This window comes from Rhodamnia argentea, chromosome 5, assembly GCF_020921035.1.
Source record: "Rhodamnia argentea isolate NSW1041297 chromosome 5, ASM2092103v1, whole genome shotgun sequence".
NCBI classification, from domain to species: domain Eukaryota; kingdom Viridiplantae; phylum Streptophyta; class Magnoliopsida; order Myrtales; family Myrtaceae; genus Rhodamnia; species Rhodamnia argentea.
Window position 1 is genome coordinate 2,396,958 of NC_063154.1, and position 11,490 is coordinate 2,408,447.

General features: G+C 42.6%; 2 protein-coding genes across 8 annotated transcripts; both read left to right on the plus strand.

Annotated features, from left to right (window-relative positions):
* Window positions 1-502: 502 nt before the first annotated feature.
* On the plus strand, window positions 503-3,584 carry LOC115743645 (probable DNA replication complex GINS protein PSF3). Of its 5 annotated transcripts, none has more exons than XM_030678513.2 (8): window positions 503-618; window positions 1,133-1,268; window positions 1,366-1,434; window positions 1,528-1,628; window positions 1,876-1,968; window positions 2,800-2,939; window positions 3,025-3,142; window positions 3,177-3,584. In XM_030678513.2, exons 2-7 carry the CDS (start codon window positions 1,224-1,226, stop codon window positions 3,132-3,134), a joined length of 558 nt encoding a protein of 185 aa, XP_030534373.1. In that variant the 5' UTR covers window positions 503-618; window positions 1,133-1,223; the 3' UTR covers window positions 3,135-3,142; window positions 3,177-3,584. The 5 variants fall into 5 exon arrangements, with proteins under 5 accessions (XP_030534373.1, XP_030534375.1, XP_030534371.1 ...); XM_030678515.2 differs by having other exon boundaries at window positions 3,025-3,137; window positions 3,216-3,584; XM_030678511.2 differs by having other exon boundaries at window positions 3,025-3,584.
* A 2,508-nt stretch (window positions 3,585-6,092) lies between these two features.
* Window positions 6,093-10,896, plus strand: LOC115743632 (phosphoinositide phospholipase C 2-like). Of its 3 annotated transcripts, XM_048279326.1 has the most exons (10): window positions 6,095-6,357; window positions 6,414-6,735; window positions 7,680-7,876; window positions 8,098-8,233; window positions 8,308-8,541; window positions 8,622-8,866; window positions 9,359-9,476; window positions 9,879-10,031; window positions 10,156-10,242; window positions 10,419-10,896. In XM_048279326.1, exons 2-10 carry the CDS (start codon window positions 6,418-6,420, stop codon window positions 10,710-10,712), a joined length of 1,782 nt encoding a protein of 593 aa, XP_048135283.1. In that variant the 5' UTR covers window positions 6,095-6,357; window positions 6,414-6,417; the 3' UTR covers window positions 10,713-10,896. The 3 variants fall into 3 exon arrangements, with proteins under 3 accessions (XP_048135284.1, XP_048135283.1, XP_030534345.1); XM_048279327.1 differs by having other exon boundaries at window positions 6,093-6,735; window positions 8,646-8,866; XM_030678485.2 differs by having other exon boundaries at window positions 6,095-6,735.
* The last annotated feature ends 594 nt before the right edge of the window (window positions 10,897-11,490 follow it).

The window sequence follows — 11,490 nt, forward strand, 5'->3', positions numbered from 1 at the left end:
CAAAAGTGAGTAAAATGATTTCTTTTTTCGAAGAGATGAAATCATTTTTCCTCTTCTTTGCTTCTTGCTTCCACTACTTCAATGCCATTTTCTTTATAATTTTTTCTTTCTAATTATTTTTCTTTGTTTTCCTTTCTTTCTCTATCGGTCTGCTGTGACTGACCACAGGCGAGGGACAAGTTCGCTCGAGGCAAATGGCGTGGTCGAGCGTGTACGAGGAAAATGTCTCATTTTTCATATATATATTTTTTACGAAACCAGCGAAGCTTTATACACGTCATGTGCTGAAATGACGTGGAAATCTTATCGAGAACTTGCTTGGTTCATTGGAAATTGTCCCGACGAATGATTATGCGCGTATCGTGAGAAAGACGATAGAAAATGGGTTCGATGGCGACGACGTCGACGCGATGTGGATCTGGATGGTGCACATTTCTAGTGGGCTCGTTTTGGGCTTCATTTGAGAGTAATGGGCCTTTTGGCCCACAAAAGTTTCCACCCGACTCTCAAGCGGCGCAAGAAATTTCAAGTTTCCCTCCATTTTTCCATCTCCCTCTCTCGTTTTCGCCTCCCGAATTCGAGTCCGGGTCTGAAGGTAGAGGGAAGCTCGGGCGACAGGTGCTTTCGCTCTCTCTCTCTCTCTCTCTCTTTGATTCTCTTCTTCTGCACCGCGATTTGATCTTAATTGCTTTGAATTGGTAGTTTGTAGTTGGTCATGTTGTTTCCATCACAACCCTAATGCGGGATTTGGCCAAATGTCGAATTGGTGATTGCTCTGGTCTCGTGTCGTATGCCCGTTTCGACGTTCGTGGTCTCATGCTTATAAAAATCCCAGCTTTGGTCGTCCATTGGTGCAAGGAAGACAAACTCTTTGCTAAAATTTGGGGACCAGCTACGTCACTGTCATAAGATCAGATTCGACTGCTAATTTTGCTTTTCTTGTTCATTGGGGTTTTGTTTTTTTGGGGGTGGGGGGTTGCGGGGTGGTGTAGGAGTGTGGAACTTACAGTGACTCGTGGTTGCTCACTGGTCGAGGCATTCGCATACGGCTGTTGATTTTTGAGCTGAGATGATGATGACACGAATTCATCCTTGCTCGTGCTATTGCTGATGGTCGCTGTTCTTGTGGCAGTCTTGATGGTTCCCTAGCCGGGATTGTGTGAAAGCGAGCTCAGCGTAGGTTAATTTTCTGGTCTCGCTGTCTCGACGAGCTGATCTGAAGGATGGCAAGTTATTATGACATTGATGATATCATTGCCGAAGAAGAGGTCTACACTGGCTTTGTTCTCTCCTCTCTGTTGGTCTTTCGGTCAGTTTTTAGACTCAAAGTCTTTAATTCTGGGTTTCCGTTGTCCTTGATGACAGCCAGTTTCAGTTATATTCCAAAAGCCGGCAAATGGAGTTGGGATCGATCCTAGTGCAGAGAAAAATTGTGTAGGTTTTCAAATGCTCTGGGGCTTTATCTAGTTGGTTGTCTGGAGTATACATTAACTTATCGTTTCTATGTCCCTTCTTTTCTCTCTCCAGGTTGACCAAGGATCAAAAGTAGAGCTGCCCTTCTGGCTTGCTAATGAGTTGTGCCAGAGAAATGCAGTATCAGTGCTTGTTCCGGCATGTTTTGATGAAAAGTAAGACGGTGATCACTGTTATTCATATGCTTTGCCTTGGAATATGATATTCAAACTACATATGGGGCATGAGTTCATGGATGATCTACATGGAGAAGTAGCGTGTCTACCCTTCCCTCATAAGAACACAATATCATGATACATATTAGAGTTGTCGAGTCCTTGTTTATGGACTTCTTAAAGTTTCAAAATGTTGAGTCCATAGTGACACTCTAACTGGTTTATATTGTATTTGGGGTGATGTCAGAACTAGACTGGAAATCCAGGCTGATCCTGCATGTGTGGATTTGAGATCTCGAAGTCCATATTTTTATGAATTTGGCTGCAAGATGGTGCCGATGTGAGTATCTTTTGCAACACCTTTCCCCTCCACAGCCCAGAATCTTGGCGTTTCTTCTGTAGCATTGACTGAATACTCCCATCAGATTTTTCTAATTTGTTCTGGCACTGTCGAGGTCCTGCACGTAAGTTTTGGTCAAAACAAAAGGTCGTGAACATATTTAATAACTTTAACTTGAAGAAGTGCAGGGGATTAGTGAGCTTTTATGTGCGCGACTTGCATGGAACAAACTAATTCTTCTCCATAGCACTATGGGCATCCTCCCTGTATTGTTTTGGAGATTGCCCAGAAGACTAAAACTCTGTACCAATTTTAAACGATACCTGGTCATTTCAACCGGTTGGTTCATTCCTTGAACATCTATCAGTTTCTGCTCCCTTAGCTTCTTTCCCAGTTTATGTTTAAGCAAAATCCATTTTTGGGGGAGAAGTTTGTTAGGAATATTATGTTATAGAGGAAGTTGTCATTTTGCAGCCTATCTCTTTTCCTTCCTCATTTTCACGGCAGATAGTTCTGCAGTTGGTTCACTCAACGCAGCAAGAAACTTGTGGGTAGTTCATGTTGGTGAAAATTTTGGATCTACTACTGACACTGTAGTTGAGATGGGCTTCATCTAAGAAGCGCTTTTTTATGATTGTGTTTCAAGTTACAACTCAAAGATTTGCTAGTCAATGTTATATTTCTCCCATGTGCTGAAGAGGAGGCGTCTCTCGGGATTTACTCGTTCACCTATATACATCTGTTGCGATCATCAATAGTTCTGGTTCCTTATAATTTTGAGATCTTGTTCTATGTAAACTTATGATTTCTCCTTGTTCCTTTGATGAATAGTGTTGGTGATAGGACCCTTGGATTTCTGCTCTTCTCCGCATTTAGAAGTAGATATAAAGAAGTACTGACTAAGGCACACACTGCGTCGCATGTGGCAGCTCCGAAAATTCTCTCCCGACTTACTAAAGAAGAAGTCAATTGTAAGAGATTGATTGGATATTTATGTCTGCTTTCCGTTCTTATCCTGCATTATGTGAGATAGTGATGCTGTGGTTTCCTGTGTAGTGTATGAGGCAGCTCAATCGTCAGTGGCTGCCTTTAAGAAGTGGCGTGTAGGTGGCCGGAGATTTCAGCCCGCATCTGTTCTAGGGAGGAAGAGGAGATCAGAGGAATGAATGGTGTAATTTCTCATTCAATCCACGCCACATTTTGATCTTAATAAAGGCTCTGACCTCAACTTGAATTTGGTTATGGAGGAGCACTGCCCTATTGGAGAGCATCACGTCCTATCCGTGCAGTCAGTCGCGTGACAAAGCACCGAAGGGGGTTATTCACCTCTTGATATAAAGTTCCGCAATGCAACAGCTTCAATTTTCAAGCTCTTGTCAAGTTAGCTGTGTTTTTGTTGTTCTAACCTATTCCAGCAAAGAGAAGTCATTTACGTGATATCCGGACCAAATAAGCATTTTAGTTTCTTTTCTGTTTTTTGGGTCTAAAGTTTAGTATGTACACTGGATTCTTGCACTTCATTGAAGTGCAAGACCGGGGCTTGTTTTGGAGTTTCTGTAGTGTTACATTGTAGATGAGTGTTGTGGCCGTGGATGTCATTCACAAGTCAAACTATATGTTCTGCATTCTCGCCAAAAGAACCACAAACATCGCAACAGGGGCCAGGCGTGATCTGAGCTAGTACGGAGTAACATTGGGTGCGGACGAGATGTTTGCATTTTCTTTTTGGTCTATTGGAATTTAGATTTAGTTGCCGTCGCAATCTCTGTGGAGGCGAGCATTGGAACTTATGAAAAGGAAGCTAAATTTGTTGGAGTGATGACTTCCAAGTTGGGTCAGAATGAGAATCGGTATGGAGTGCTTTCCGGTATATAAGGAAGTTAGACAAATTGATTTGCTATAGATTTCTGTGATATACATTTGCGTGGGGAGCGCACATGCATCGATTGTATGACCGGCTTCATTATTGCCTTGGCGAGTTTGTGTGATCGTGGGCAGGGCAATTGCCTTCATGATTCTATTCTCCTTTGCGGGCCAGACGTTCTAGCCTCCGGGACTACAAAGTTACAAATTCGATACAATGACTTGAGAATGAGAAATCATCCATTACAAATTAAAGCTGAAACTTCTCCTTACCTTACCATATAAAAAAAAGGAAAATAATAATAAGATATTATTAAAAATTATCACATCACTGTAGAAGGGACCGAATTGATAAAAAAAAATATTTTAAGATTGAATTGACACAATTATAATAAGGGGGTGTATGATAATTGTTCTGTTCCAGAAATGGATTTTTCTATTTTTATTTTTGGATGAGTTTTTGAGTAAAAAACTACGTTTGATAACGACATAAAATTTATGATCCTAAAATAGAAGTTCGTTTGATAATAGTTGAAAATTTCTACTTCTAGAAATTATTATTTATTATTTAAAAATAAAAAAAATTATTTATTTTTAACTCCAGCGGCGGCGGTAGTTGTGGTGGCTTGCGGTGGTGGGTGGCGGCGGTCGGCGGAGGTCGGCGGTGGTTGATGGCGATCGGCGATGGTTGCGATGACCGGCGGAAGGTGATGGTGGGCGGCAAAGGTTGATGGTGGGCCGTGGTTGGCAATAGGCGGTGGTGGTAGGGTCGGCGGCGGCCGACGATTGCAGGTGGTGGGTGGCAGGTGTCGGGTGTGAGATAGGGCGAAGCGTGGTGGTCGGTGGCGGCGAAGGTCACCGGTGGTTGGAGGCGATGGTCACAACCGTAGGCGGCAGCTACCAACGGAGGTCGGTGATGGGTGGTGGTGGTTGACGATGAGGCGAGGGGCGATAGGCGGCGAGAGATCGAGGGTAACGGTTGGCGATGGTGAAGGTCGGTGGCGGTGGTTGGTGGTAGGCGATGGTTGGCGACGGCGGGTGGTAGCGGCCGATGGTGAGGCGGGGGGGACGGCGGGTGGTGGTTGGCGATGGCGGGTAGAGGTGAGCGGTTCCGGGTTCCTTATAAGTTTCACTGGGAACTTGTAACTTACCCCATCGAAACGGATTCCTCGTTTTTTGGAACCTGGAACCTATCCATCATATCCTCGAAATCGAAACTTTGAACTTGGAACCTACCCTATCACGGGTTCTAGAGTCGGTTTCGGGGTATCTGAGAACCTATCAATTTCTTTTATTTATTTTTTCATTTTTAGTTTAAGCAAAATGAGAGTGAACACCACAACATTTGAGAGAAAGTAGAGGTGGGTGATTTTAAGTTTCATACGAGTCACGCTTAGAACCCGAAACCAATACATTGGAACACGTTTATCATTTTTCGGAATCTGAAACCTAAAAATTTGTTTGACTTCGGATTATACACTCATCATTGGATGCCATAGAATATTGTACGATTGTGCAAAGACATATACCAAGAAAAATATAAAAATTTATTTCATGATTTAAAGTCCAGGTTCCGGGTTCCGGGTAGTGGAATCTGGAACCTACCCGATAGAACAGTTTTCTTAATTTTTAGAACCTGGAACCTACTTTACATACCTTGGAACCTGGAACCAGGCCGAATCCTACGGGTTTCGGTTCCGGGTTCTTGGTTCAATGGAACCATGCTCACCCCTAATGGTGGGTACTTGAGAAAAAGTAAGAGATTATTATTTCTGATTTCTATTTCTTCGAGAGCTAAAATTTTTTGTTTCCGATTTCTCTTCAAAATATATTTCTAGAATAAATTTTTGTTTTGGAAATAGAAAAATAGAATTATATTACCACACGAGTTTCTGATTCCAAATCTGTTCTAGAAATAAGTTTGGAATATAAATAGAGAAGTGGAATGGTTCTCATGCACCCTCCAAAGTTAAAGACTTTTTCGATAATTTTTGGAGTTCAATTATATTGGGGGTGAAGAAAAAGAAAAAGAAAAAGAAAAAGAAAAAGAAAAAGATGGGGTGTCTCCATTTCTCACCTAGAGGCTACGCCAAGCCACGAAAAGGAGAGGAATAGATGTCCTGATGAAACGACCGCGCATTATCCAGCGGAAAGAAGGAGAAGATGATGTGCCGACAACCTAATCCTAATGAAGCGCACACATCTCCACTCCACGCATTAATTTGCCCCCGACTCGACAACTTTCAGCTTCATTCGGATTGGCGGAGGCGCGGGACCCGCATCGGGTAAAATGGGGCCCACCCCATCCTTTATCCCTTTCCTTTCCATCTTTCTGGAACGAAGTGATTCATCACCCCCCTCGTCAACTGTAATGCAACGCTTCTCCTACCTTCCTTCTTTCCTTCCTCTCGATTCTCGACTCGCCATCCCCTCCGAGAAACACATCTCGCCCCACTCTCCATATCATCTCGTCTACCCAGCTCGCCCCCGATCTCTCCCCGGTTCTTGAAAGTCCTCGTCTTGCTTCTCGAGAGGTTGCGTCTCGTCTTGGGTGTTTTCATCCGTTCGTACGTGGTGGGACAAACCATGCCGAAACAGGCGTACAGAGTGTGCTTCTGCTTCCGCCGGAAGTTCGGGCTCACGGAGGCGGAGGCGCCGGGGGCGGTCAAGGACCTCTTCCGGCAGTACTCCGAGAATGAGGTCATGTCCGTCGATCAGCTCCAGAGGTTCTTGATCGACGTCCAGAGGGAAGACAAGGTCACCAAGGAGGACGCGCAGGGCATCCTCGATAGGCTTCACCAGCAGGGGCATTTGAACATTTTCCAGAGGAAGGGTCTCACTCTCGAAGCCTTCTTCTGGTACTTGTTTGGTGATATCAATCCTCCTCTGTCGCCGAATCTTGGGGTACGACCGTGATCTTTTTCATTGCTGCGTGTTGGATTTCCTACATTAGGTCTCTGCGTTTTCCATTCTTTTGTTGTTTTCTATTAAGGCCTGACGATCGGGGTGAGCTATGTGATTCTGCACCAGCTGAGATATGTGGAGCTGATGGAAGGAAGCAAGACAACATCCTTGTATTGTTGTGCGTGAATAGAGTGAATACAATCTCGTTTGGGTGCCAAGATTCTGTCTTGATGCTCGATCGATTTTCTCCTAGTTAGACAGAGCGATGTTATTGGTTCTTGTTCGTAAATTCACTTCATCATTTCATCTAGGAAACATGGTCTTAACATTAGTAGCTGCAACAGAAGCGACTTCGTGGAGAAGTTTGTCTAAAAGTAGAATTGGCTGAATATTTCCTCACAAGAGACAGAAGAAAGATCTAACTTTCGCCTTTTGTATCGAGTCCATCGTGATGAGTACTTTTTTTCTTGTATGGTATCAGTTCTGATCAGCTGATGGACAATTGCATTCTACAGAAACGGTTACCAGTATCTAATGGCGCTTAGAATAATTGATATCCTTGTGGTTTGATATGGTCCAGCTGTTCGTGTATATATTTTCTCATGTTCCTGCATTAAGCTTTGCCTTTGATTTTCCCGAGGCCTATTCCCTCTTAGATGCTCGGAAACCATATCCTAAGAACTGCATTGAAGCCGCAATACGAGAACCAATAAAACGCATGGAATTCCTGCAACGTGAACAGAAGTTCTTTTCTTCAAGTGTTGTGCCTGATTTTTTTTTAACTTGCTGAGCCCAGTGTTGCTATCCTACAACTTTCTAAGCCTTCAACTACATGAAAAAGAGTGAAACTCTTTTAGGGAGGATGAACATCGTGTCAGTAGATGAAAATATCAATTTATGATTGATTCTTTTAACCTTCTGTTTTTCTCATCTCTCTTGTTCAGGTGCATCATGATATGAATGCTCCTCTCTCTCATTATTACATTTATACTGGCCACAATTCCTACCTAACTGGCAATCAACTCAGCAGCGACTGCAGCGATAAACCTATTATTGATGCCCTAAAGAGAGGGGTTAGAGTAATCGAATTGGATATATGGCCAAATTCCAACAAGGATGATGTGCATGTTCTTCATGGAAGGTATGGTGCAAAGTGCTAGTTGAATTTGGCCGCAAGGATATTGTTTCTTTAGTGCAATGCAAGAGGAACAATGAGTATAGTGTCAAATTTTGTGCATTTTCCTATCCTGTTCTCATTTTTTACTTTTTAGAAGAATGCAAATTGATTGATAACAGAGATATGTGGACAAAGTTGGTTCGATGACTTCTAAATCCAGCTTGTCATGTCTACTATTTGTACAGGACCTTGACTAGTCCAGTGGAACTTATCAAGTGTTTAAGATCTATTAAAGAGCATGCCTTTGTTGCATCCGATTACCCTGTTGTAATCACCTTGGAGGATCACCTCACTGCTGATCTTCAAGCTAAAGTCGCCGAGGTGAGGTTTTGCAATCTTATGAATTTTTAAATCTTCTTGTGTCCTGCTTATTTAATTCTCCTATTAATGTCTAGATGGTCACTCAAACATTTGGAGATGTACTGTTTTCACCCGGAACAGAGTGCTTGAAGGAATTCCCCTCCCCTGAGTCACTGAAGAAAAGGGTTATTATATCCACTAAACCGCCGAAGGAGTACCTTCAGGCAAAAGAAAGAACAGAGAAGGAAGTTGATCCACAGAGAGGGAAGGCAGCAGATGAAGAGGCTTGGGGAAAAGAAGTCCCGGACATGAGACAAGATGACGACAAGGTCGTAACTCTGTGAATGAAAGATTTTGATTTTCTTGGATTTTTATTTTGATTGTTGCTGTGTCGCGTTTTTCTCTTTAGGATGACGATGATGAAGATGATGAGGATGAGGATGACGAGGATGACGAGGATGATAGTGCAGGTGGAGGTAAGCCACGGAAAAATGCAGCTCCAGAGTACAAGCTGCTGATCGCCATTCATGCTGGAAAGCCTAAAGGGGGATTAGACGATTGTTTGAAGGTTGATCCTGATAAAGTTAGACGTCTGAGCTTAAGTGAGCCACAGCTTGAGAAAGCTGTTGTCACACATGCGAAGGAAATTGTCAGGTATTGTTTTGTAATCTCTACAGTGGATTTTGTGTTGGGCCCCGTTCTTTGCTGCGCAAGATTGACTAATAAATCTAGCATAATATGCTTACAAGTGCTCAGCTTTCAACATGTTAATGTCATGAACTCCAAAAGTGGTAGCATGTTGTGCTAAGTGACAAATGCACAAATGCTCAGACAATTTGGTATTGTTATATACTGGATTGGTCATGTGCTTGACAATCATGATGAGCCTTGGTCATTGTCAGAAAGGGGTCCCTGTTGGCATACAATCATGACAGGTTGCTGCCATTAATCTTGTTTTTTGCCATTTATCCTTTTCCCTCTCTAAATACTTGGTTGTCCAAAGCTCCGTGCAATGCTGCAACAAAATGCTGTTTGTCGAAACCAAAGCATCGGTTGTCATAAGATATCGACTTACTGTGAAAGGTTTCTCGATCAATTTCATGATTCAAACATCGCTTCCTGTGCCTGATGAATGGCCCACTACAGGTTCACTCAACGGAATTTGCTGAGAATTTATCCAAAAGGCACACGTATCACTTCTTCAAATTACAACCCGCTTATTGGGTGGTCACATGGAGCTCAGATGGTTGCATTTAATATGCAGGTAGTATTTTTATCTGTCAATCTTCAGATGTTTTCTGTTTACTTTATACGAAATTCTCACGCTTCACTCCTGTAAAGTCCTGGTAGAAGCCGTGAAATCGTTTAGATTTGGACAAAGTACAATGCTTCCATGCTCCCTGATCATGCTTCCTCCTGCCTTGATGTTTGACGAGTAAATGCCCATAAATTTGTGTATGAAAGTTTGTTGAGAGTTAGTGAGCTGTGCTTTGCACATAGTTTGGGGAAGGAGAACTAGTTGGACATGCTGTCATTGTGGAAGCAAGATAGACAATAAGAAAGCTGCTTATGTGCAGTGAAGCGACTTATTTACACCGTTTATTATTTGCAATTACATCTAAGAGGATTTAGATAGCCAGTTTGATGCTCTGTAAACTTGATGCAGGGATATGGAAGATCACTTTGGTTGATGCAAGGGATGTTCAGAGCCAATGGTGGATGCGGATATATTAAAAAACCAGATTTCTTGCTGAAGTCTGGTCCACTGAATGACCTCTTTGATCCAAAAGCTCCCTTACCCGTGAAAACAACATTGAGGGTCAGATCCTTTTCATTTTCAACCTCTGCTATTACTTGCAACCAATCTGTTCAAGCTTATTCTCTCAGGGTGATTCTATTGATGGCCTGACCGTACGTTCAATTTCTTTTTTTTTTTTTTCTAGGTGACTGTATTTATGGGTGAGGGCTGGCATAAAGATTTCGATCACAACCATTTCGATTTATATTCCCCTCCAGATTTTTATGCCAGGGTAAGTTAAGAGGGTCTTCATTACTCTTTTGTTGGGAGAGTGCTACAAAAAATCCACCGGGACTAATGTTGCATGTTCCAGTCTTCACATAATCGATGAGGTCTCTTTTCTGGAATTTACCCCTTGATCTGTGTATAAAAATAGTTTGCTTAAGAAAGAGAAAAACCTATTTCCAGGTTGGAATTGCTGGAGTTCCTGCCGATAAAATAATGAAGAAGACAAAGACGCTTGAAGATAACTGGACCCCTACTTGGAATGAGGAATTCGAGTTCCCACTCACTGTCCCGGAGCTGGCTTTGCTCAGAATCGAAGTTCATGAGTATGACATGTCTGAGAAGGATGACTTTGGAGGTCAAACATGCCTACCCGTCTCGGAACTGAGGAGTGGCATAAGAGTGGTATCGCTCCACGACCTTAAAGGAGATAAGTACAAATCTGTAAAGCTGCTTATGCGCTTTGAATTTTGTTGATTCATTGATTTGAGGAATAATGAGGGCAATGCAGCTTTTATGTAAAGCATCACTATCGGCTTGTTAGTATTCTTGTGCGAGATTGTATGTAGCCTAGTCATGCTTCCTTGGGGAATTTGAGTTGTAAGATGAGTTTGAAAGTCATAACCTATCTGTTGATATGTATACGAGTTTTTGACATTGCTCTATGGTTAAGCTCTTATACCTGTCGTCTTCCTCTCGTCGATGGTGCCATTAGGACTTTTGTACCGCAAGCACTCAGGGTCATTTTGTCAGTATATATGTAACTTGCGGTTTCTAGTTACAGATAATGCAATAAACCAGCTAAGCAAGCGTTGGCAAAATTTGGTCTATGCTATGTTTCTTTCTGCAGGCAATGTCTCATTGGTGGAAGCTGATCTCAGGCTTAAGTGCAGTCAATACAATCATTCCCCACCTCTACTAGTTCATCGTTCATCGAGCATCTGAAGATTACCGGCTTTCTCTGATCTAACAACATTCAAGAAAGTGAATCTTAATACAATGTTAAGGCAGCAGAGGGAGGCTTAACCATTTGGCCTTTTTGCCTTTCAAATCACTCCATCACTACTCAGAGAAAAAGTCTGGATCACATATATGTTCGATAGGCCTTTTCTAACTGTTGTCCGTTCATCATATGCTGCAACAAGAGGCAAAAAGCCATGCACATGATTGATCTGTTGCTGCAATATGCAGCATCTCGGCATCCTCAACTTACTCTGGGTGCATGAATGTTACCGTCTGCAAGAAAGTCAACGCA

Bases quoted from the DNA above. Each gene is read 5' to 3' on its own strand.
- LOC115743632 (XM_030678485.2), top strand. From the start codon at position 6,418: ATGCCGAAACAGGCGTACAGAGTGTGCTTCTGCTTCCGCCGGAAGTTC. The intron at 8,867-9,358 runs GTATTGTTTTGT...GGCCCACTACAG, and splicing joins CATGCGAAGGAAATTGTCAG to GTTCACTCAACGGAATTTGC. The intron at 9,477-9,878 runs GTAGTATTTTTA...AACTTGATGCAG, and splicing joins TGGTTGCATTTAATATGCAG to GGATATGGAAGATCACTTTG.
- LOC115743645 (XM_030678511.2), top strand. From the start codon at position 1,224: ATGGCAAGTTATTATGACATTGATGATATCATTGCCGAAGAAGAG. The intron at 1,629-1,875 runs GTAAGACGGTGA...GGGTGATGTCAG, and splicing joins CCGGCATGTTTTGATGAAAA to AACTAGACTGGAAATCCAGG. The intron at 2,940-3,024 runs GTAAGAGATTGA...TTTCCTGTGTAG, and splicing joins TACTAAAGAAGAAGTCAATT to TGTATGAGGCAGCTCAATCG.